Source organism: Sminthopsis crassicaudata, chromosome 3, assembly GCF_048593235.1.
Source record: "Sminthopsis crassicaudata isolate SCR6 chromosome 3, ASM4859323v1, whole genome shotgun sequence".
Taxonomy (NCBI): Eukaryota; Metazoa; Chordata; class Mammalia; order Dasyuromorphia; family Dasyuridae; genus Sminthopsis; species Sminthopsis crassicaudata.
Genome location: NC_133619.1, coordinates 27928170 through 27953378, shown reverse-complemented (window position 1 = coordinate 27953378; position 25209 = coordinate 27928170). Strand labels below are relative to the sequence as shown.

The window sequence follows — 25209 nt, the reverse complement described above, 5'->3', positions numbered from 1 at the left end:
AGAGGATCAGGAAGAGCAAGGGTTGCCAAGTGCCCACCTGTCCCAAGCACCGATTCCCTACCTGAGATGTTCTACCATCCCCAAGTGGATTTCTGTGCATCCCCAGCCATTGTGTAATATAAAGGTTAGTTACAGCAGATAAAATAATAGTTTAAATCTGTTTAATTTTAACAGTTTAAATTTAGAAGAAGGCTTCTAAATTAGCTAAATCCTTGGCAAATCAGTGAACTTCAAAACATAAGCAAGAAGTCTTCATATCCTACACCTGTAGGAAGAAAGATAGCAAGGATTCTAGGTTTCTTTTGTGGCTTCTCCAAAGTCACTTTCCATGTCTGAGTCATAATGGAGTGACCATCACAACTCTTACTTTTTCAGCAAGTGAAGGAAATCAGTTCTGTGGAATCAGGATCACTAAAGCATTAAGAAAGTCCTGCACTGGTGAAAAATCTACATTTCTACATCCTACAATCATTTAATGAATATTAAGTGCTTACTATGATACAAAAAAAAAAGGCAAAGGACAGTCCCTGTCCTCAAAGAGCTTCTAATCTAACAGGGAAAACAAAATGTAAACACACAAACTATAGAGACAATAAATAAATAAGAAATAATTAATAGAAAGTACGAGAAATAAGAAGAGCTAGAAAAGCTTGGATATAAAAGGCAAAATTTAAAGAAAGTCAGAGAAGTCAGTAGTCAACAGAGAACAGTCATAGAAAATACCAAGAAAAGGAGGGTAAAGTGTAAGGAGGCTAAAAAAGTAAGAGGGGACTAAGTTATAATGGGCTTTGAATATCAAACAGGGCATTTGATCCTAAAGGCAATGGGGAGCAATTGGGATTTATTGAGAGGGGATGTGACAAGGTCAGATTTGTGCTTTAGGAAAATCACTTTGGTGGCTGAATGGAGGATAGTGTGGAATGGGGAGAGACTTGAGACAACCAGACTCCCTCAGCAGCTACTAATTTCCAAGTGTGAGGTGAGGGCCTGCACCAAAATGGGGCGGCACTGTTAGAGAAGAGAAGTGGGCAAATTTGAGACCTGCTACAAAGGCGAAATTGAGAGACCTTAACAAAACAACCTACATAGTAAGGAATCCAGGATGACTCCTGGGTTGTGAACCGGAGGGATTGTGAGGATGGTGTTCCCTTGACAATAACAGGAAAGGTAGGAAGGAGCAGCATTTCATCATCCCACATGAAATTGATTTTGTTTTGCTACAGAACTTCATTTAGACAGTGTTTCAAATGCACATAAAAATCATTTGATATTAGTCTACCATATATTGTTATTTTATAACCTTTGAAAAGTATCTTATTTGTATCACTCTACCATTTATCTATTGGGGAATAGCTCCTGGTCTTATAAATTTGAATCAGTTCTTTATGTATCTTGGATATAAGACCTTTATCAGAGAAATTTGCTGCAAATATTTTTCTTAGTTATCTGTCATCATCTTAGTTTTTATGACAGCAAACTCGTCAATGCAAAACCTTTTTAATATAACCAAAGTTTTATCTTGTGTGATCCTCTGTTACCGTCATTGGGTATGCAAGAGTTAGCGGTGGGGGAAATAGTTTTTTTTTTTTTAATTTGAAGTGCTATTTAATATGTAAAGAGTTGAAAGATAATATTGTTACAAATGAAAATGACTATAGCACATTTTTATAAACAATTTGCAAAGTAACAATTTATGGCTTTTCCCAATCCCCTTTAATACTGCTGCCTTCCCTCTGCTGATTATCTCCCATTTTTGTTTATTGTTTAATGTTCAGTTGTTTGCATTTTGTCTGCCATTAGACTGTGATATTCTGACTGTCTTTACCTTTCTATCCCCAGCACGTAATATAGTGCTGCCAACTAGTAAGAATTTAACAGAATTTTGTTGACTTGAAACTCCTTCCACACAAATAAAATTAGATCTAAACAACTGGAAGAATATCAAGTGCTCATGGATAGGCAGAGCAAATATAATAAAAATGACAATTCTACCCAAATTAAACTACTTATTTAGTGCCATACCAATCAAACTGCCAAGGAATTACAGAGCTAGAAAAAGTAATAACAAAATTCATTAGGAAGAACAAAAGGCAAAGAATTTCAAGGGAATTAAATTTTTAAAAATGCCAATGAAGCTGGCCTAACTGTATCGGACTTAAAACTATATTATAAAGCAGCAGTCATCAAAAGCTAACCCATTCCTCTCCCCTAGACAGCAAGTGATCCAATATATATTAAATATGTATAATTCTTCTATACATATTTCCACATTTATCATGCTGTGTGAAAAATCAGATCAAAAAGGAGAAAAATGAGGGAAAAAAAAAAAAAAACAAGCAAACAACAACAGAAAAGATGAAAATATATGTTGTGATCCAATTAGCCCCACAGGCCTTTCTCTGAATGAAGATGGCTCTGTCTTATCATAAGTTTATTGGAATTGGCCTAAATCATCTCATTGTTGAAAAGAGCCAAGTCCATCATAGTTGATCATTGTATGATCTTGTTGCTGTGTACAATGTTCTTTTGGTCCTACTAACTTCACTTAGTATTAGTTCATGTAAGTCTCTAGTCTTTTTAAAAATCATCCTGCTAATCGTTTCTTATAAAACAATAATATTCTATAACATTCATCTGCCATAACTTATTCAGCTACTCTCCAACTGAAGAACATCCACTCACTTTCCATTTCCTTGCTACTACAAAAAGGAATGCCCAAAACCATTTTACATATGTGTATTCCCCTTTTTAATGATCTCTTTAGGATATAGACCCAGTAGAGACACTGCTGGATCAAAAGGTATGCACAGTTTGAAAGCCCTTTGGGTATAGTTCCATATTGCTCTGCAGAATAATTAGATTAGTTTACAACTCCCCCCCCAATGTATTAGTGTTCCAGTTTTCCCACATCTCTTCCAATATTTATTATTTCTTTTCCTGTCATCTTACCTAATCTAAGAGTTGTCTTAATTTGCATTTCTCTAATCAATAGTGATTTTTTCATATGATTAGAAATGGTTTTAATTTTTTCATCTGAAAATTGTCTGTTCATATCCTTTGACCATTTATCATTTGGAGAATGGCTTATATTCTTATAAATATGAGTCAGTTCGCTCTATACTTTAGAAGTGAAGCCTTTAGCAGAATTCTTGGATGTAAACATTTTCCCCCCAGTTTTCTGCTTCCTTTCAAATCTTGGCTACATTTGTTTTGTTTGTACAAAACCTTTTTAATTTAATACAATCAAAATTATCCATTTTGTATTTTATAATATTCTCTAGTTCTTCTTTGACCATAAATTCCTTTTTTTTTCCTCCACAAATCTGAGAGGTAGGCCATTCCTTTGTTCTCTTAATTTGCTTATAGTATCACCCTTTATGCCACAAATCTCTTCTGACATCTAATTTTAGAAGACTCCCATTATGACCTAAGTCCAAGACCACCAAATTTATTTTCTGCATGTGGTTTATTTCCTTTTATGCCACATAAGCAAGTGTTATTTACTTGCACAATTCTTTACCTACTCAATACTAGATTTTGTGTATGTCTGAAAATAAGTCTTCATACACCAATAGCAGCCTTAGACTTCTTCCCACCCATCCCTCTGGTTTGTATCTTTCAAGTCTTGCCTCCTAAAGGAACTACAGAAGAATTTCTAGAATTACTGGGAAACTGCCATGCTAAATGAATTATACAAAGGATGGAGAGAAAAATACATGAGTGAGTATAATAAAATGATTGAGGTTAATTTCACTATGTATGGCTACAGTAAACAAAACCCAACAATAAATTATCCTAACTGCATGTTAGAAACAATTGAAGAAATACATACTAAGCAATGAACCATTCACAGATGCAGAGTGGAATCTCTTATTCCTTCTGTATTTGTGTCAACTGACAAATTAGGACTTCAAAAAGGAACAAAGTGATTCTGCTGCACAGCAGTGAGGCAGCTACAAAACAAGAATAAAAATGAGCTCAAGCAACAGTTATCTGGCCTTGTGCCTTTCAATGGGGTAACAAGTTCTATATTTCATCTATTTAGCCACAAAAACATGCTGCTTAACAAAAAAAAAAAAAAAAATCAAGATAGAGTCTTGTAATTATCAATCCCAAACAGTGTGATGTTCATCATTCCATCTTCACCAACCTTGAGGTGGCTCTCCTGCCTCCTGCACTGAAACCAAGACCCATTCTGGAGGGCCTCCAGAAAACTAACTGGGCTCCAGGCAAAGGAGACAGACTGTGAAGGAGACAATAAAGACTTCTGGACTTTATCCCTGACTATTCTCATGGTGATTATTCTGCTGAAAACAAGGCTGGTCCCAAGATCTCCAGAAAGCTAACAAGAACATTACAATTTGGCTACATGCACAACATGCACAAGCTAAATTTCAGACATCTCAACACTTGTTTAAAAATCTCTTTAAATGATTAAACTGCATAAAATTTCTTAAAATGGAAGAAAATGTTAATTGACTTAATTAGGATTTATCTGAAATTGTTGATGTAAAAGCGCTATTAAATAAAAGTCCTAAGCAATACATGAACTGATGCAAAGTAAATAGAGCAGAACCAAAAAAACATTGTCTACAGTAACAGCAATATTTGTATGCTGAAGAAATATAAATGATTTAGATTCTTCTCAGCAATCCAATGATCCAAGACAATCCATAAGGACTCATGATGAAGAATGCTATTCACCTCTAGGGAATGAACTTATGGAGTTTGAATGTAGATTAAAGCATACTATTTTTCACTTTTTCTATGTATTTTTCAATATTTTTCTTTCAAACATGACTAATACAAAACAGGCTTTGCATAACCTATATTAAATTGCTTAAGGAGAAGGGAAGAAGAGTGGGAGAAAATTTGGAACTCAAAAAATCCATTAAATGGATGCTAATATATTTTTACCCTATTTAACATATATTGTACTACCTGCTATCTAGGGGAGGGCATAGGGGAAAGGAAGAAAAATTGGAACACAAGGTTTTGCAAGGACTAATGTTGAAGAACTGTCCACGCATATGTTTTGAAAAATAAAAGTTTTAATAAAAAAAATTTAAATAGATGCTAAAAATTGTTTTTACCAGTCATTAGGGGGGAAAATAAATATTAATTTAAGTCTTAAGCAAGCCTTTATCCTTTTCCATATGTTTGTCTCCCCCTTTGATTTAATATGTTATCTTTATTGAAATTCCTTTAAGTGAATCTTCTAATAAAAATCCAGTGTTTGCTGAGCACATAATAATTTGTATTGGGCTCTTAGATGGAAAATAATCTAAGTCACATTTGGGAAGAAAAAATAAACTAGAAAATTCTTCATTCTATCTTCTACATAAAGGAACACGCTTAATTCAGTGTTTTGTTATAATTATTAAGTTGAAAATCTTAAATTTTTAAAGTATTAAGAACCATTTCACCTATCTGCAACTTGTTCTAAAATTCAGATGTTTCAAAGTTATTAGCCACCATGCTCAAAAATTAAATAAGTATAAAATAATTATTGCATAAATAGATACTTCAGATCCTAACTTATGATCTACAAATTTGGAGTTTGAAAAGAATACATTTTGACAACTTTATTTCAAATGATGTAATCCTAAGTATTTTATTTTCTGCATATTAAAACCAGTCCTAATGAAGGGGCTTGAGGATACACTAAACTGCCAAAAGAGGTCAGCAACACAAAAAAAGTAAAGAACTTCTTTTATAAGCTAATTATTCTCTCATCACACATTTAGCCCACTACTATTTTACACCAGTATAAAATCATGTTTTTTCAAATAAGTTCCAGGACCATATTAAATAAAATGGGAAATAATCATGTTAGAATAAACATGGGCTACCTCACCACTCACAAATTCAAATCACAACCTTTGACAACCTCACCAGAGTCTTCACAGGTTACTGTGGCCAAAAAATGATGTGACTTGATAGGCAATATTCTGCAACCATGAGGCTCTCTAAAGAGATCTATAGAGGAAGATCTTCCAGACACTGGAAGGTCCTGGTACTCCACTCCCATGCTACAAGACAGTGGATATCAGGAGTATGTTACAAAGATCTATCCAGAATCAAACACTTACTGAAGACTTTCCTCAAGATTTTTTAATACCAGGAATTAGAAAAAGTAGTGCTATATTGTCTAAAGGTCTGAAAATGTAGTATTTAATATTAAAAATCAGACAAGATAGCACTAAAGAAGAATTAAAATTAAATCCTCAATTGCCAAATCTGTAAGACTAACAACCACTAAGAGTGGAGAGACATATGAATAGAATGTATTTATTAGTTTACCCAAAATGTTCAAAAGAATAATAGCTTCACAAATAAATATATCTATCAAGTGAATCATCTATCAATATCACTCTCACACATGTGAAATACCTAGTCTACATTCCTAAATGCCTGTTACATGAAGAAAATTAAAATCTCACTATTCACTCCTGATGTGATATTGGTTGCTAATAATTCCAAACATGCCAGGACGTGCTGACCCACATAGTTAATTAGTACAACTTTAGGCACAGAGTGAACATACCTGTTTAGCAATTTTTCCTATGTGTAGTAGCAAGAAATTCTAGTGCTCAGTGCAGATATCAGTAGACTACAAAAGGTACACTAATATAAAAAAAAGACAAGAAAAAAAAATTCACACAGAAAAAAACCCTAAACACCTTAGTGTATTAGATTTCCTCCAGATCTCACCAAGTTATAAATAAGCAATTCAACAGCTAAAATAGAGATGTGTTACAAGGTGGCAAGTAACTAGAAAACATATAATATGAACTTTGTATGCAAGATTTTTTAAAATAGCTCAACTTTCATGTTTACTTCCCCCTCCTAAGAGAAGCGACAGTCTTAAGGTGAAGAATAAAAGTATGTACTGGGCTTGGCCAATCTGCGAGTTTGATTATATTCAAGAAAAAATTTTTTTTTTATTGAGAGGGATAAAAATAAGGGAGGAGGAGTTCATAATATTATTGTTGTTGTTAGAGGATAAAGACCATTCAGACTTTTTTTTTTTTTTTTTTAATGTAAAAAGGAGACCAGGACCTTAAAAGGAGATACAGGCAAGTAGGCTAGCTTTGAAAATAACATGCTGAACTTATTTTATACTTTTTAAAAAACAGGCTGTACTTAAAAGATTCATGATTCCTCATATAATCCTCTTTTTATGTTCTTTGTGTGTACAGAAATGTTCTCTTTTTTTGGTGTTTGTTAAATTCAGGATTTTTTTTTTTTAATAAATAAAATGAAGGGCTCAAATTAAATAACTTCTGATATCCCTTCTGGCATTTTTTGAAAATAAAAATTAAATTTACAATAAATCTTAGCTTTATATATAATCACATGCCAATCATTAATTTTAACAGATTTAATTTTTTTAAAATGACAAGATGTGATCCAAGCCCTTTTGTAAGCTTCTAGCTCGCTTTCAATTATTAGTACTTTTATTTGTCATCTAGCTGAATGAATGTGTTTTTGTAGGCTGGAAAGGCACAGGTACTAAAGTGTTTTATAATAAACATGCATCTCTTGCTTTAAATTATCTACAAGAAAAAAGTACAAAACATCTACTCAATGACTGTACATCAAGATTCTTAGAATAAAATCCATTACAATGCTAGGTCATCCCCCACCACCACCACCACCTTTTTCTGAGACTCTAAGCCGTAGAAAATTGTCCAAATTTTTTCTTAGGCCAGAATTCGGTGGTACTCAATCCAAAGAGGGATGGGCCAGGTGACTTCCCTGGTATGGGGTTAGAAAAATTCTCTTCGCCAATGCAGGTAAGTCTTAGACAGTAAGTGGTCTCAGAGAAGTGACTCGCCTGGGTCATATGGGCAGGATGTCTCTGGGCTGGGACTTAAACCCAGGCCTTCCTGGCTTTCCAAGCAGTTCTCTCTTTATTACTCCACATTTCCTTAAATGCACAGGCTGTTTGGAAACCTTTCCCACAGAGCTGGTCTATCATCGACATAACATAAACTGAACACTTGTGACACATGACATAAAAGGGACTGCACTGTTTCTCAGAGACCGTGAAAAGCTTTGACTTGTGTGTCCCCAGGAAGCCTTGGCCCAGCTTTATGGCTCCTAAGACCTTCCCCGAACCGCTGGGCCAGGTCTATCCTTTCCCTCCTCCCTCCCAACCTTGGACTGTATTTATCTCTGCACAGATGCCATAGCCCATAAGAATGGGCTTCCGGATGTTTCTCCCTTAGCACTTAGCACTGTCTTCACACATAGGTGAGAAATTAAATTCACAATCTCAACTAAAAAAAATGCATTTTTCCCAAGAAAAAATTACAGCTCATACCAAAAAAGACAAGACAGACAAGGAAAGACAAAAAGAAAAAAAAAAAAAAAAGTGCCCAAAATAACTATACTTCGTACTTAAGCTAATTATTACACATTGTCACAAATGATGTACATTTATAATTCAGTAAAGTCATGATTGGGGGGCAGTAACTACCATTTAGACTTCCCATATGACCAAAGATTTTAAATAGATAAAGCGTTTATTTTAGATAAATCAAAGCATTTTAGAGATACCAGAAATACTTCCCTCTTTGGGATTCCAGCAATCTCACTAATCACAGCAGGGATATCCCAGGATTTTGAGGCTAAAAGGAACAGTAAAGTCTATTCCATTTTACAAATGAAAACATGGACCCAGACTAGTCAAGTGACTCAGAAATGCAAAATTTCAGAGCTGGATGAAGCCTCAGCCTGAATCTGAAGAAACACTGTACTCCCTCCCCCAAATCCAATTAGTAACAAACTGTGCTCCAACCTCTCACACCAAATCAAAGACATTCTTTTTTCCCTATAAAGCAATTAAACCAGAAAGTCTAAGTAACCTAGTCATTCAGAAAGAGATATAAACAAAATATCAGAAGGTAAATAAAGGCACGAGGGAAAGGGCAGAAAGAGAACAGTATGAAATCCCAGGGATCACTAAGAAAAGGTCATGAAGTAGGTATGTTGCTCTCAAGGTCACTGAGCACCTGAAGATGTTTCTTCCTTCCACCTTTATGGTGAATATACTATCTCCACTTCCCTCTGGTGAGTTTCAGCACTTTGCAGTAATGAATAATGAGGAAACAACAGCTTGAACTCTCAACCAGAAAGAAGGGCTTCCAAAGGCCAGCCCATTTTGGCCTCCCCAAGCACCCAAACTCAGGTGGTGCTTCTCCCCAATTTTTATTAGGTTTTTTGGCTTATTAGGATTTCTCTTTACATACAAATATTATTATGATTCCTCTTCCTCACTTATAATCCTAGCGATAGCCACGGGCAAATATTAGAATCAGCTCTTTGCTAACAAAGTACAGCTCCAAAGTTATCCAAGCAAGATCGCCATCTTTTACCTGAAACAAATCCTCACCTTTTTACCTCTTCTCTTTTCTGACTTCCATACTCAAAGTAACACATTAATTTATCAGATGAATAGTCTTTCCCTCTAATCCTTTTTTGAAATTTTTTTTAGGCCTGAAAGCCAGCTTGTGATGAACACCTCATTTCTTAGGCCATAAGGTGGCGCTATTCCCAAACCGCTTCTAAACATCTGATCCAAATGCCAGCACAGAAGCAGGGACAGGCCAGTCTGATAGCAAAGGGACAATCATAACCGGTCGCAGCCCAGCTAAGCTGCTCAGCCGGAAAGGTCTCCGGCTCCAGGTAGACTGAAATCGATACTTTACCGGAAGCAGGTCCCTAATTACTCCAAATTCTCACAATAACCCAATCTTTTAACCACTAAGTTGCAAGTCACTGAATTCTAGCAGAAAATGGCAACAGTTTCCAATTCTTCCCCTAGCACTTCCAGTCAAATAGCTTCCTGGCAAATATCCACTGAAACACTTAAGGAGTAAACTGTTACTATGTAAACAAAAAGAGGGAACAAGCTACATTTGAACCTTTAAGGTTCCCTTCCACTTTCTGAAATCCGCATGTATTCATTAAACATTACAGGGAGAGTTGGGTAAGTCCTAACTTATATTTTAGTAAGAGCTTTCATTTTCATCTATATTATCTCATTTTAACAAAAAATCAAAAAATGATTTTTCAGGTGTCCTTCATGTGTACTTTGCTCTTATACTGTTCCCTATTTCACCTATAGGACACACCTCATCCCAGTTACCCCCAATTTATGCTAATTATAAAATAGCAACAATTTTCTGGAAAAGTGACTACTTTCTGTAAGTGATATAGCAGACAAAGTCCAATTCTAGTTAATGATACTTAACAAAAACATTAGTTGAAATATAGTTTATTGTAAAACTGTACTGAGTTACTCAGACAACTTGAACTAATTAGCAAAAGAAAATCTCTCGAAACCACTGGCAAGGTTGTACTTCACACATAAAAATGGTTTTAAGAAGGGAAATGAATACAGATTTGGGACTAGTTGTCTACTGGAAGGGAGATAATTGTTAATAAAGAAAAAGCAAAGCTAAGATTAATTGTATGGACAACTTTTTTTTAATGAGATGTTAGAAAATGTTACAAAATAAGAAAATTGATCCTCATTTTAGATTTTTTGATTTGTTTGGTTTTTTTTTCCAAAAACTTTACTAATCACTAAACCAAAATAAATTCATAAAAAATCAAAATTAGGAAATATCCCTTAATGTCAATATTACAAACTCTTTATTTAATGTTTAGATATAGCTCTTCTCTCATATAAGACAGAGGCAAATGACTTCAACCTGACTAAATAAATAATTAGTACTCTAACTCAATGGGATTTACCATATCATTTTAAAATGACAATACCAAAATCTGTTCCTACTATTTTTGAGTGTAGTAAGTAACCTGTAATCAGTTTGGGGGGGGAAGGGGTGGATAGGACAAAGGATATTAATTTACAGGAAGCAAGAGGGGATGATCTATACAAGCAGATTTCAGCAAATAATTTTTCACTGAAAGACTTAGAAGTACTCTTTCAGGCATTTACAGGTAGCAGAAAGATAATATTTTTTTTTAAATCTCCAAAGTCTAGAATTCATACAATCATAAAAAAAATTCAGGGCCTTGGAAGCTCTGTCCCCTACACATTCATTTTCACTGCATGCAACTCCTTGTATTTTTCATTCTAGTCAAAAAATATTTAGAAACATCAACAATTTTTCCTGGTAAATAAAGACTAATAGAAATAAGGATGTCACTTTGCTTTTTCCTCATCAGGATTACTTCAGTTCCATGAACAAGGAACATCTTATTCATTTTAAAGCTTTGGGGTTGGTTTGTGTTTTTAAATAAAATCTAGAAAACAAAGCTTCAGTTATATAAATGCAAATTAAAGTACCAATTGAATTGTCTTACAAAAATAAATATAATTCTATAATTCTATCTATGTAATAGACATTAATACATAAAAGACCATTAAAACATGAGGACAGAAATTTTTTTGGGAGGGGTTTACACAAATACAGGGTGTGTATTCTAACAGTTTAGTCTGAGCTTAGTTGGGAGTTCAGAAGCACTATAATGTGTAGCTATATACAGTTAGAAACAAAAAAAAAAAAAATGCATTAGGCCAGTCAAATACTTCCTTCTTAGGTCATCATAAAATATCAATATATTTCAGGTTTATATATAGGTTAACAGTGTAGAGGGCCAGAAGTCTGGAAAGGTATACTTGAATAGAGGACAGCAGGGGGCTTATAGTTAAGCACCTACTCAGTATGAGATAAAGGTTCTCTAAACATATACTTAAATGTGATATGATGATGTAATGGTTGCACATGCTCAGTTGCTATAGTGATATAATCATACTGAAGTATTTAAGGGCTGGGAGGACTGGGAATGAGCCTCTCAGCCACAGACACAGGAGTCTCAGACACAAACACAAGAGAAGACTCTGGACTTCATCTTTGACCAGCCTCATGGTGGCCCTCCTGCTTTCATCACTTCTCCACCTAAAGACCAAGCCCTGTCCAGAGATTCTCCAGAAAGCTAAATTGGACATTACAAACAGGGTTAGGGAACTGGATCCACGATTTCATTGGTATAAGTTATTTCCAAATGAGGAAATCCCTTCCACAGATAGGTCAGCACCTTTTCTACAACTTGCAAAGTATCTCAGGGCACTAAGAGACTTAAAGGAGTTAACCTTAAACAAAGTGTCAGGATGGAACTTTATTTTAGGTTTTCCTAGCTTTAGGCCAAATCTCTATACATGTTTACACACTGCTTAAAAACAAAGTATAATTAGGTAGACTGATTTACAATTAATAATAATGAGTCGAACACACTTGCTTTTTCAAATTTGTTTTTTCTGAGATTTTCTATTACAATACTTTCTGCTATGTGACAATTGTTTAAATCAGTGAGTATTTGAGTGGAAAAATACAAATATAAGCAAGAAAAAAGCCAGAGATATAGGGTAGACACAGCTCTGAGCTCAGGGTCCAGGAACCAGACTGAGTTCAGATTTACTCTGACACTGAATGACCCTAAGCAACACCCAGATCTCTCAAGTTTCAAGTTCCTCTTCTGAAGGATCAAGCCACCAAGGGTTACTGTCAGGCTTAAATGAGGTCAGGTATTTAAAGGATCTGCAAAATTTCAAATTACTTAAATATAAATGGCAAAGAGAATTTTAGCTAGAATCCTTTGGGGTGTTCAATATCCAAATTTGCTAACACAGAAGTCTATATAGATGGTCTTTATTACATATAAGCACATCACAGACTGAAGGTGAGTTTTAAACCTTTAAGAAAAGCAGTGGACATTTCCACATTATTTCGTTCCTTTAATTTGGGCTAAGTATATTCAAAGAAATGCATTTTCCAGTATCCTCGGTTCTTATATTTTGAATACTATCAGAATAAGCACCACAAAGGCCAAGGCAGAATAGGTAGGGTATCAGCAGAAAGATCGATCTTAATCATCTTTTGCTTATAAGTGCAACATTATTCATAGTAAAAGGAGCTATTATTATTATTATGTACACTTATAATTCAATAAATAAGTAACTTGGCTAAGAAGTCACATTTCAATATGAAGTTAAACAAAATTGTATGTAAATCTGAAAATTTGAATTTGAAGATGTGAGGTATCAATCTTGCTAAAAAGAAAACAAAAATCTGAACCTACCCATACAGGGATATAGAAATGAACTCCAACTTCTGGAGCTTGCTCTACAGAGGCAACAGGAACAAGCATTTATTAAGTACCTTCTATATGCCAGATACTGTGCTAAGTAAGCATTGGGAGCTGAGCAAGAAATACACCAACCCAAGCACAAGCAAATTTTCTGTTTCATTCTACATCACCAGAACTGAGCAGATAAGATAATTCTCATATCTTTAAAGAGCAATATTCTCATATTCACGGCAAGAAATCAAAATTCTATTCCTAGCTATGCTCCTTATTATAGCACATTCAAGTAGTAATTTAATCTGTGTTTCATTTTCTTTTTCTTTTGGAAAAACAAAAAACAAAAAATCCTGGAATATATTAAAAAAAAAAAAAAAGAACTAAATAGCTGCTGTTGTGACTATAGATTTTTAAACGGTACATATTTCACGATTTTGCAATTTCGATAAATTTGTTCAACATAACAAAGTTCTAAAACACTCCAAAAAAAAGATTATATATGAATCAGAAAAGCTACTTCAGAGGGAAAATATTTAGTCTTCTTTAGTATTAAGGCTGGACTAAAAAACTAATCTTATCAACATTGTTGTGACAGATTTTTTTTTTCCTTTCCCATTGCTTGAACTAAAAATTTCCCTTTCTAAGTTTTTTGCTTATTTCTCCTATTTAGATTACCCTATACCATAATAAATATAGTCTTCTTAAAAAAAAGAAAAAAGAAAAAAAGTTCCTATGAAATGTTAAGATAAAATTCTGATAAACAAATCTTTCACACAAATCTTTTTTCTACTATCATATTCCAGAGACTATAAAAAATGAATAGTCCAACAGGGAAATGATGCCAAAAATCATCGGTGTGTCACTCAAAAATGCCAACTGGGGCAAACCACAAGATGTCTCTGTGGTTCACTTATTCTATTTGCAAAAGGAGCTAATGCTTAAAAGTAAATGATCATGAATCATAGAAACAGCACAGTTCACTTCCATTTATCCTCCCACAGCAATGATATTCTCTCATTTGACTACATTTGTAACCACTCTAAAGATGCATCAAATTACATTTCTAAGATCTACCCAATGCCATCTTAAAAGGATGTTTGATTTTGAAATAATCAATGCACTTCTAGAAAAATATGGATCCCACTTGCAATCAGAGCAATTGGGCACCTTTTCAAAAGGCAGAACGAAGTCACTTACTTTGGACTGAGATCTCTTTGCACTCCGGACACTAAATTTCTCCTTCATTTCCTCTAAAAGACTGTTGAGTTTCTTTTCTTCAGGCGTCCCTAAGTATTTTTGGTTTACATGGAGATAGCAAGGCCACTTGGCTGATTCAAAGCCCCAGTGGCAGGTCCTCTTGTCGGGTGATCTGTGTGAATGCATCACAAACGTCTGGGGTGCAAACATCCCACAGCACTCCAGACACTGTATACATGGTGCATCGGGCTGAACGTAAAACTGGGGTGCAAATAAACCCTGGCATTTACCCAAGCACTCATGTTCCACTTCAAAGGCCCTGCCAGTTTCTTGTAACTTGGCCAAGGAGTTTTTAGCAGGAAGCATGCTACCATTTTGAGGGCAGGTTCGTGGACGGAGCAAAGCATTACACAGTCTCTGGGCATCAGTGAGTGTGATCAGCCCACAGGATGGGGCATTGAACGGAAGGATTCCCAACACCTTCAGGATGTGAAGTTGTTCCGAGGTGCAGCGTGAACAATATATGTACAAGTCATCACACACGGTATTTATTTGCTGGAGTGAAAAATCCCGGAGGACAGAATTTAAGACTTGAGGCAAACAGAGTCTCTTTTCTCCTCCAACCTGGAAACAAGAAATAGATTCCCCTTCCAGGACAGTCTGAGTAAGTTCCGTGGAACTATCTGGAGGAATGAGCAATGGCCCGGGAAGAATCTGAGGGGATGGAAGAGGCAAGAATACAGTAGGCGACATGCTTTCTTGGGAATAGCGAGCTGAAAATGCTGCAGGTCCACCCAGAGAGCTCTGGCTACTTAAGTGGAACTGGGCCAGTGTGTGCTTTAAACTAGGATTTAAATGTAAAGGTTCAGACACTGAATGACAGCTTGATTTGGCCTTTTCCCCATCAGTCTCCATTGGAGTTTCCCCATAGTCATCCATATTCTCCTTCTTCACCGTTGGCACTTTGCCATTTATGTGCATTTCTGTCATCATTTTTTTCATTGGAGGGCTACCCTCATCTCGTAGCCCATTCCGTTTTTTATGGGAGCCTTGAACCAAAGGGAAGCTAGCTTGGAGAGTTTCCATGGCTGAACTGTTAAGCTTTAAATAGCTGAATATGAAATTTGCATCTTAGTTCGGTGGTTTGCTCTGGAAGAAAATAAGAAAATGCTTAAAGTAACTTTACGAGTCTCAGTCACAACATTTCTTTTTAAAAAAAGCTCTGATTTACTCAAAAGATCTTACACCCTCACTTTAGTTCCTTCAAAAAAATGTGACTGTCACTTTTATACCATCAAGTATAAAAAGCATTTAATATTTTTGCCTCAGCTCCCAAGTACAGTAACACATTTTTAAATCTACACGAGCTTTGCTTCCTGTATCCTTCGGGTACATTTTTTTTAAATTGCCATTAATTATCTCAGTTTAAGATGTGCTGATTCAATGCAATTCTTCTAAAACATATATCGGAGATATTTGTATCTCATGCCAGTATGTTCGGCCATATATAAGAAAATTGGACACGTTATCAAAATGATTTTTAACACAGTGAAGAGAAATTTAAAATTCACCTAAAGACACTGGAAAAAATGTATTCTTCCAAAAGACAGTGGAGATTAGGAGATAAATGACAAGCCGTCTCCCGGAAAGATGACCACTATCTGGATCTCCACCCGGATTCCTCCAACCCAAAGAAACAGCACCTAAAGAAAAATCTGCCAGATTTGCTTCTTGAGCAATGCTCCTTTCATTCTCCTTTCAATTAATCTGTAAAAAAGAAAGGAGGGGGTGGAGACAAGGAAAAGCTATATTTGAATTTGTTCCAGGGACCAAAGGTTCCATTTGAAAGCAGTTTCTCAATGTTGAAGCCAGTTCATTTACAAAGGGTGATTTTAAAAAAATACTAAGAATTTCTTTAAATCAGTTCATTTGACAGCCATTTATTTAATTTCATTTAAGAATCCTCCAGTTTAACATGAAGGCGGCTTGAAAAGTGTCTCCGGAGCAATCAGAGGCAGAGATATGTATGCAGGCAACAGAGGGGCTCACTCGCGATGTACAGAATTATACAAAGGCTTCAGTAGAATCAACTCACCCAAAAGCTAATCACTAGAGAGCCTCTTTTAACTGCCATTATAACCATAATAATTTACTTACTGCGTTCCCTAATATCATTCTAAAGAATTAACTCCAAGTAGAGGAAGAAAAAAAAAAAGTGTTCAAATCAGCACTCACTCTCACGGGTAAATATTGATGGCCTAATCTAAATTGAATTGATTTTTTTTTTTTTTTTTGCATTAATTGCCCGGGATAGCTGAATTTATTTTTTTTTTCTGTAGTGCTATGAAATCAAACGTTCGCTTAAAAAAAAAAAAAATCGAATAAGTGCAAAAGGTGAGCAAATGGGTGTGCAGACAGGGAACTCTCCGCTTCAACCCTGTGACCCTCCAACCTTGAACAAGGCTAATCTGGGACAAAAAGCAGTGGCAGACACCGTTCACAAAGAATGCAAATGGAGAAAGGGGAAAGGAAAAGGGGGTGAGGGGAATGCTCCTTCCACTTCCTGCTCCTGAAAAGAAATCCTGAATAAATCGGGGGAAAACGGGGTGGGGTGGGAGAACAGGAAACGTGGCCGCCCAAAATACGGGGCAGAAGTATTCTCTCGTCTCCACCGGGGAAGGGAGGAACTAGGAAGCCGCTGCCTTCCAGCCCTCCGAGGAGAAGCCGACTCAAACAGCCGAGCACCGGAGGAATCACCTGCAGAACGGGGGATTCCCCGAACCCTGAAAGTCCTGTACACCCACGCGGAATCAAGCACTCACTTCCCAACCCTAGGGAAGGGTGGGGGAGCCAGGACCCTGGGGACGGGGCTGGAGGGAGTAGATAGGAGTCCTCCTCGTCCTCTTCCTCCTCCTCCTCCTCCCCCAGCCGACTGGGACATCCCCAGCCCTCCCCCTGCCAGTCTGCCTCCGGGAACAAGTCTAGACTCAAACAGGGTGGAGGCCGGCGTGGAGGAGCAAGGGGACACTCGGGTGGAAATCCCCTGCCTTTCCTCGCCCACCCTCCCATCCTCACCCTCTCGGCGGCCCCTGAAACTAAGCAGCGCTGGCCGCCCGCGGGTCAAGACTCGGCCGTGGCTGGGGGGCGGGGAGAGTGCAGACACTAGTGAAAGTCCCTTTCGGCCGCTCCACCTCCTCCGGCAGGGTCCCCAAAGAGGGACATCCCCAGTCCCCCTCCCCCCAGTCACCCCCACTCCGGAACTGAGACCGCAGAGGAGGGGACGTGGGTGAGGGGGAAAGTCTCCTCCTGCCATTCCCCCCTCCCCTGAATCATCTCTCGCCCCTTCTATGCTGCCCCCACTCCGGGAAGTAGGCGCCACGCAGGGGCGGGGGCGCGGGGCAGACCGTGTAGGGGGGAGCATAAGGAGTGGGGGTGGGGGGAGCAGACGGAGGAGGAGGTGGGGGAAGCAGACGGGAGATGGGGTGGGGGAAGGTACCGGAGGGGAGCGGCAGACGGAGGTGGGGGGAGGCAGGGTAAAGACCCCAGGGAGAAAGAAGAGGAGACAGACGGGGTGGAGGGCAGACGCGGGGAAAGGGGTGGACACGGACAGGCAGACACGGACTCGGGAAGACAGACGGGGGAGGGGAGGGGAGGCAGACACCGATGGAAATCTCCTCCCTCCCCAGCCCGGTGGTCTCCAGCCCCCTTCCTCGTCGCCCTCCCCCCAACCGAGCAGACGGCCAAGAGGACGCGGGTGGGTGCCGACACGAGCGGAAACCCCCTGCCCGCACCGTGGGGACGGTCGGCAAGTTCGGGAGGTCCGGGCTCGCTCCCCGCGCCCCGCCCGGACGGCTCGGCTGGCCGGCCGAGGCCGGGGCATCCCCGGCGGGCGCCGGGGTCAAGTGCAGCCGCGGCCCCCGGCCCCCCGCACCGCCCCCCAGAGCCGCTCCTCGGCCCCCCGCGCCGGACCGGGCCGGGTCGTACCTGCGCTGCTGCCCCGGACTCCGCCGCCGCTCCGAGGCTCCCCTGGGCTCCGCCGGCGCCGCCGCTCAGAACCCCCCGCCCCCCCATGGCTACACACAGCCAGCCCTCTGACGTCACCGGGCACACAGACCGCCCACGTCACTGCGGAGACACAGCTTCCCGCAGACGCCGCCGCCGCCGCCGCCGTCTCCGGCTGCCCGGGGGAGGGGCCGCGGGGGGGAGGGGGAGGGGCGGGCCCCGCCGCCGTGCTCGCGCGCGCGCGCCCCCCTGCCCCAGCGTTCTATTGTGGCTCCGGCCCCGCCCCGCTCTCCCGCCCGGCGCGCCGCCGACACCGCCCCGCGCGCGTCCGGCTCCCCTCCCCCGCCCCCGCCCGCAGGGCTCCCTGGGCCTCGCGGCTCCGCGCGCCGTCTGGCCGGCTGGCGCGCGAGCCTGTCTGCGGTGCGCCCAGAGCAGACAGGATGTTCCCTCCCGCCCCGCCCGGCCGGGCTGCGGGGGAGGGGCCGAGCCAGCTGTCTGCGGCCCGCCCCGCGGGGGCCCGGAGCCAGACCGCGGGGCGCCCCCGCCCCGGGGAGAGGCTGCGCCTCAGCGCCCCCCGACGCCCCTGGAAGCCCCCGCCTCGGGGAGACAGCGGCACTTCCCCACCCCCACCAGGAGCCCCAGCGAGACCCTTCTGGGGTTATCAGGGGGGCTCCTGCTCCAGGGAGACTGCAGCACCTCCCCACCCCCCACCAGGAGCCCCAGCGAGACCCTCTCGGGGCTTTCAGGAAGGTCTGTGCCCCCACGGAGACAGCAGCACCTTCCTGTTCCCACCAAGGGGCCCAGCGAGCCCCCCCCCGGGGGGATATGAGGGGGGGGGCTTGTCCCAAAGAAATAGTAGCACCTCCCCATCCCCAAGAGGCCTAACGAGTCCCCCCGGGAGCTATCAGGGAAACAGTAGTACCTCCCCATCCCCATCAGGCGCCCAGCGAATCCCCCACCAGGGGAGGTCAGGGATGCCCCGGGAAAGAGCTGCATCTCCCTTCCCAGACTCCCCTGCAAGCCCTCCGTCGGGGAGATGAGGGACGCCCCAGCCCCAGGTCGAGGGCGGCAGCACACACACCTCCAGCGCCCCCGTAAACCCCTCACAGGAGATGCTAGGGACATCTTCCCCCCACTCGTCCACCCCCTCCCGAAGCCCTTCCCAGTCCCTTACACAGGATAGTCAGGAGCACCCCTCCTCCAGCCGAAAGCCGCATCTGATCCCCTTCCCCTCACGCCCCCCTACTCAAGAGGTCAGGGACTCCCCCTCACTCGGGCAGCATCTGCTCTCTCACCCCCCAACTCCTCCAGCTATTCCGAGTCCCCTCAGTGAGGAGGTCAGGGACACCCCTCCCCCAGCGGTGAACAGCATCTGCTCCCGGCGCCCCTCCCCCTCTTTCCAGGAACCCCCCCCCCCCCCCCCGCCCTGTACTTCCTAGACCGCGGGGCCTCCAGCCCGCCCCAGAAAGCCAGCTCTACACCAGCAGACAGGAGCCCCGCCCCGACCTTGCCTCTGGCTGCCCCGAACCCTCCCCCCACTGCTTAGGCCCCTGGACTCTCGTCCCGGAACAGGGCGCGCTCCGAGGCTCCTCGCCTGAACTGACCTCGGCCCGCGGGCAGCCAGGGAGTCGGTCGTCTGGAATAAAAAAAAAAGTTGCAGCCCAAGCGAGCCCCAGCCACCCTCCCTCCCTGGCCCCGGTCCGGGCCCCTCCCCTCGTGCGATTTAAAACACCCAGAGCATCAATAGCGAGGTTTTTTTTCTGGGTTCTTTTTTTTATTGGTTGACTTTCACATGGGGAGGGGAACTGAAGGAGTGGAGACTAACCACCCAAGAGCTGAAGGAATAAGAGAGTGTGGGAGAGGCGCTGCCGGCGTGGTGCTGGTGTCTGAGCAGCTCTGATGTTAACGGAGCAGAAGGGATGCGAGTGCAGAGAAGCGGGCTCTTTGTGTGACCTTGTATGCTCGGCGCCGGGTCCAAGGTCTGTCTGGCCCGGGGCAGCCGCTTTAGAAATCCTGGCTCGCTTCTGTCCGGGAAGGCTCTGTGCCTCAGTTTCCTCACGCTCTGGATAAATATTGCCCAACCGTAAAAAAAAAAAAAATTAATAATAATAATAATAATAACCAAAACCAGGATTATAAAAACATGACCCTATAAACGTGTCCTATCTCCCTCAGAGCGGCCAGTGATGGTCATATGAGGCGCACTTTAGTAAACTCCCATATATATTTCCGCTGTCATTATAGCTCTCTCTTCCTCAAATTACCTTAGCTACCTAGCCAGCCATAACATGTTTCATTGAATTTGGAGCTATAGTCAGATCCTCCTTTTATCTTCCCCTTCAGTCAATCAACCAGCATTAATTAAGCACTTGCTCTGTGCCAAACACTACGAATTCCCCCAAAAGGCCAAACACCACATTAGAATGGACGCTCAGTAAGGTCAAGAACTCCGCTTCTATTTGTAAGCCCAGATATTAGCACAATGCCGGTCACACAGTACGCGTTTAATAATTGCTTGTTGACTGAGCAAATCACCGGTCCTCATTTTCGAGAGCCTGGGTCCCAGAAAAGCAAAGTGATTTTTCCATGGTTACACGGAGTAAGTTTGGATTCCTGCCCTAACCTAGTGCCTGAGGTGGATAAGTGGAGAGGTATATAGATGTTTGTTGAAGAAAACGAAATGATTGTTGCTAAAAAGTCTCTTTGGACATAGAAAATTGTACATAGGAAAGAAGAATGAAGGTCATAAAAAAGTGTTATTTGCCAGATATACCAGTGGTTAGAGCCCTAGACCCAGAGTCAAGGAAACCTGAGTTCAAATTTCATCTCCAACATTTACTAGTTGTATGATCCTGAACAAGTCTCACCAAAGCTCTCCTAGCTTCAGTTTCCTTATCTGTAAGAAGGGTTGTTGTGTGAGGAACAAATAAGATATAATTGTGAACCAGCAGGTAAATATTAACCGTTAAATAACTAGGTGGGCCAGTGAATAAAGTGCCAGGCAGTTCAGATCTGATACTAGCTGTGTGAATGTGGACACGTCACTTACCCCCTGTCTGCCTCAGTTTCCTCATTTGTAAAATGACCTGGAGAATGAAATAACACACTACTCTCATACCTCTGCCAAGAAAACCTCAAATGGGATCACAAAAAGTCAGGCTTGACTAAACAAGAACAAACCCATTTCAAATTTTTTCTCTTATTTAGGGGTGGGGGGACAAGAGGAGAATGGAGATTCATGTTTCAAGAGAATTGAAGTTTTAGTTTTTAAAAAGCCAAAATTACTTTCCAAGATATTCAATAGTATTATTGGACTAAGGGAAGATTCGTTTTATTCCACCACAGCCCGAAAATCAGGAATTGAAACTGTTCCCACCCAGCACTAAAGCACTCAGTCCTCATTAGGTTCAGAGTTTTCTTCTGTGTGTTCTTTGAGGAAATGGGGGAGGGGGGTGTGTCCAATTTTCTGTCCCTTTTAGACTTTAATTTTATTATCACAAGTTTTGTCATTTGGTCTATTCTAACTTCTCTCAGCTTAAATAGGGGCCAATGGTTCTCCTGGATGGTTGAGATACAACAAGGACAAAAGATTTTTCTCCTCTTTCCTCCCTTCCAGCTCCTCCCCCTCCTTTTTGCACAGTGCCCACTCTGCTCCAAAGTTTCACCCCCATCTCTCCCAACTATTGTCCTCCCCAGTTTCTGAGCCTCTCTTTCCCCCAGGGAGAGCTGCTTCTATCCCCCCCCCCTTTGGGGGCTGTCTTCTTTTCCTAGCATGAATAATTCTGTAGCACTTCCCATCTGTTATTACCATAGAGACAGAAGCTCTGCAGAGATAATGATGCCCAGTGTGGAGTCAGTGGGGGAACTAGGAGCATCTGTGAGCCTGCAGGGACAGATTTTTTTTTTAACCAGTCTGAAAACATAGATGACCTAACCCAAGAGTTGAAGTGAGAAGGGTAGAAAGCCATGAGCCTTGATTAATTGTCTGTACCTGATCCATGAATCTAGTGGGAAGATGTGATTTGTGGAAACCATAAAGACCCCTCTAGCATCCACTCAAGAAAAAGAAAGTCTATTTCAAAACTGCCATTAGTAATCAATTTTTAGTAGCCATTTTATCAGCCATAAAAATAACTGTGTGTTTGCAAACCCAAAAGCCTTGGGCAGAAAAATCTCAATATCAAACTACCACTGCTTATTTTTCCTATTCATTTGTGTTGTTTGTTTGTTTGTTTTTCCAAAAAAAACAAAAAAACAAAAAAACTGTGTTTCTAATAAAATCAACATCAGTTGCTTCAGGAAGATTCTTATTCCAGGGTGAGGGTGGGTAAAACTTGTGTATTCACATCCCTCCCCATCCATAGGAAGTAAAAGTGTAGCTAGAAGAGTCTAGATGTGGAGGGAATTGTATGAACTTATTGGGTGGGGGGGACAATAAAATGTTTGCATTATCCATTATCCTCAGAAAGTGCCTGACTGATTGAATTTTTCCCTTCAGAACCCAAGGCCATTAGCCCCAAATTGCAGGTTGGGACTTGACTAATACTAAACAAGTAAGATTTGTTTAGATCAAGTGTTTCCTGGGAGGTTCATCTGTGGCCAAATTTTTCTGGGTCTTGCCTAATATTTGGGAAGTATTTGCAAGAATGATTTTATAGAAGCCCTTAAGAAAAATTGCAGCCATTGATTCTTCCAGTCCAGATGTTATAGCAAAGGGGCCTACAAAACACAAACAATACGAAGAAAAAAAGAAAATCACTGCTGGTGGTAAAGAGAATGGTCCATGTCCACAGACAAATACACATGAGACCAACTTAATTATCAAGGATTATCTATTTAGTGAATGATCCATGATCTCCTCATCTCTGCTGCTCATTTGGGTCCTATGCTGCCAAAAGGAAGATGGAGCACAGAGTTGATACAGAGTCTGTGTATATGTGGGTCTGAATTTCAAAGCCTAAAATAAGGGACTTGTGAATTACCCATTCATTTATCTACCTCTTTGTAGAAGATAATCCTCCTCCTCAAAAACCTTGAATAATTCCTTACTGTCTAAAAAATAGACTTGGAGTCAGAAAATCTTGAGTTCAAATCAACCACTTATTCACTGGATAAAGCTGAGCAAGTAGTCTCAACCTCGATCTTCACTTCTGTAAAATGGGGATAATAATAGCACCTATCTCACTAGGAGTAAGTGTAACAAAATCTAGCACATGAGCAGGGAATCTTTGACAGTGGCTCCCCACCTGAGAGATATGGAGGATTCTGCTTCTTGGGTTGTTATGTCATCACTATACATAATGGAAGTACTTTAGAGACACTGATGAGACTTTGACCAATTACAGAATGCTGGTGTATGCTTTAGTTTCTCCAAGGTACTTCTTGGTAAAGTAGCTAAGTGGGGCAATGGAGAGAGAGGCTTGAAATCAAGAAGACATCCTCAGGAATTCAAATTCAACCTTGGAGATTTTCTAAGTCATGAGCCTGGGCAAGTCACTTAACTCTGTTTGCCTCAGTTTTCTTATCTGTAAAATGAGCTGGAGAAGAAAATAGCAACTGCTTCGGTATTTCTGCCAAGAAAACTCCAAATGGGGTCACGAAGAGTCGGACACAACTGAACAATGAAATCACCGTTTTCCATTGACTGGTTTCAAAAAGGCACTGGCAACCAGAGATTCTGCCTTTAGTTACCCAGACACATTCCTTTTGGCTGTATGTGCTCCATTTGACTCCTCTGATGATGTCAGGTGAGAAACAGCCACAAAGGGAGAGACCTTGGACCTTCTCCTGACAGAAGCTGACGTGCGGTCCTGTAAAAAATAAAAAATAAAAAAAGATCATATGCCTCAATGCTTGTTCCTTTCTCTTTTAGTTGAAAAGATGGGATGCTCTGAACTTGAGAGTTTCAAAAGGTCAGATGGACCTCCAGCTTCTTGATGTTTTAATGATTCAGGTCCCAGCAACCTGGTTTTGTGGTCAGCCGGCCCAGAATCAGTCAATTTTCCTGGGTGAGCAAGAAATGATCTTTGGGAGTGACTGAGTGCCAGCCCATTGGTGGCTGAGTTAAAGACTCATCCAGAATCAATGTTCCAAACGTGCAGTCTTTGACCCAGTGACACTGGCCTCCTGGGTGTTCCATGAACAAGATACCCCTCTTGGAGTGGGCATCTCTGTACTTGGAATGCTCTCTTGCCTCCACTCTACCTACTCACCTTCCTGTCTTCCTTTAAGTCTTAACTAAAATCCCACCTTCTACCTTGGAAAAGACAGAAAGTCCCAAACCTTCTTAATCCAGTGCCTTCCCTCTTTTGTTTCTTATTTATTCTGTACACAGCTTGTGTATAGATTTGTTTTCATGTTTTCTTTACCATTCAATTGTGAGCTCCTTAAAGACAGGAACTATCTTTTGCCTTTTTTTATATCCCCAGAACTTAGCACCATACTTGGCACATAGCAGGTGCTTAATCATTATTGATTAATTGATTTGGACCTGAGCACACTAGCTGCTTGACTCTGGTCAAATCACTCAACTCTGTTTGCCTCAGTTTCCTCATCTGTAAAATGATCCTGAAAAGGAAAAGATACTCCAGAATCTTTACCACGAATCCGACATGACTTATGAAAAAGTGCTCTAAATTGCTATTAATCAGAGAAATGCACTCTGAGCTATCACTACGCACCTCTCAGATTGGTTGAGATGACAGGAAAAGATTGCTACAAATGTTGGAGGGGATGGAGGGAAACTGGAACACTAAAATATTGTTGGTGGAACTGTGAATAGATAGATACAGTCATTCTAGAAAGCAATTTGAAACTATGCCCATAGGGCTATCAAACTATACATACCCTTTGATCCAGCAGTATTTCTACTGGGTTTGTATCCCAAAGAGA

At 41.0% G+C, this 25209-nt stretch overlaps 1 protein-coding gene across 4 annotated transcripts in view; it reads right to left on the bottom strand.

Moving 5' to 3' along the window:
* SKIL (SKI like proto-oncogene) overlaps positions 1-20022 on the bottom strand; it is a 33687-nt gene extending 13665 nt beyond the window's left edge. Inside the window, exons 1-3 of one of the 4 annotated variants that reach the window (XM_074298179.1) lie at positions 19923-20022; positions 15888-16083; positions 14317-15465 (exon numbers count right to left, since the gene is read on the bottom strand). In XM_074298179.1, the coding sequence (XP_074154280.1) occupies positions 14317-15402 (1086 nt within the window). In that variant the 5' untranslated portion in view covers positions 15403-15465; positions 15888-16083; positions 19923-20022. Of the gene's footprint in view, positions 1-14316; positions 15466-15887; positions 16084-18300; positions 18425-19922 lie in introns of those variants that run through there. The other 3 variants (XM_074298178.1, XM_074298181.1, XM_074298180.1) reach the window with 3 other exon arrangements.
* Between the last annotated feature and the right edge of the window lie 5187 nt (positions 20023-25209).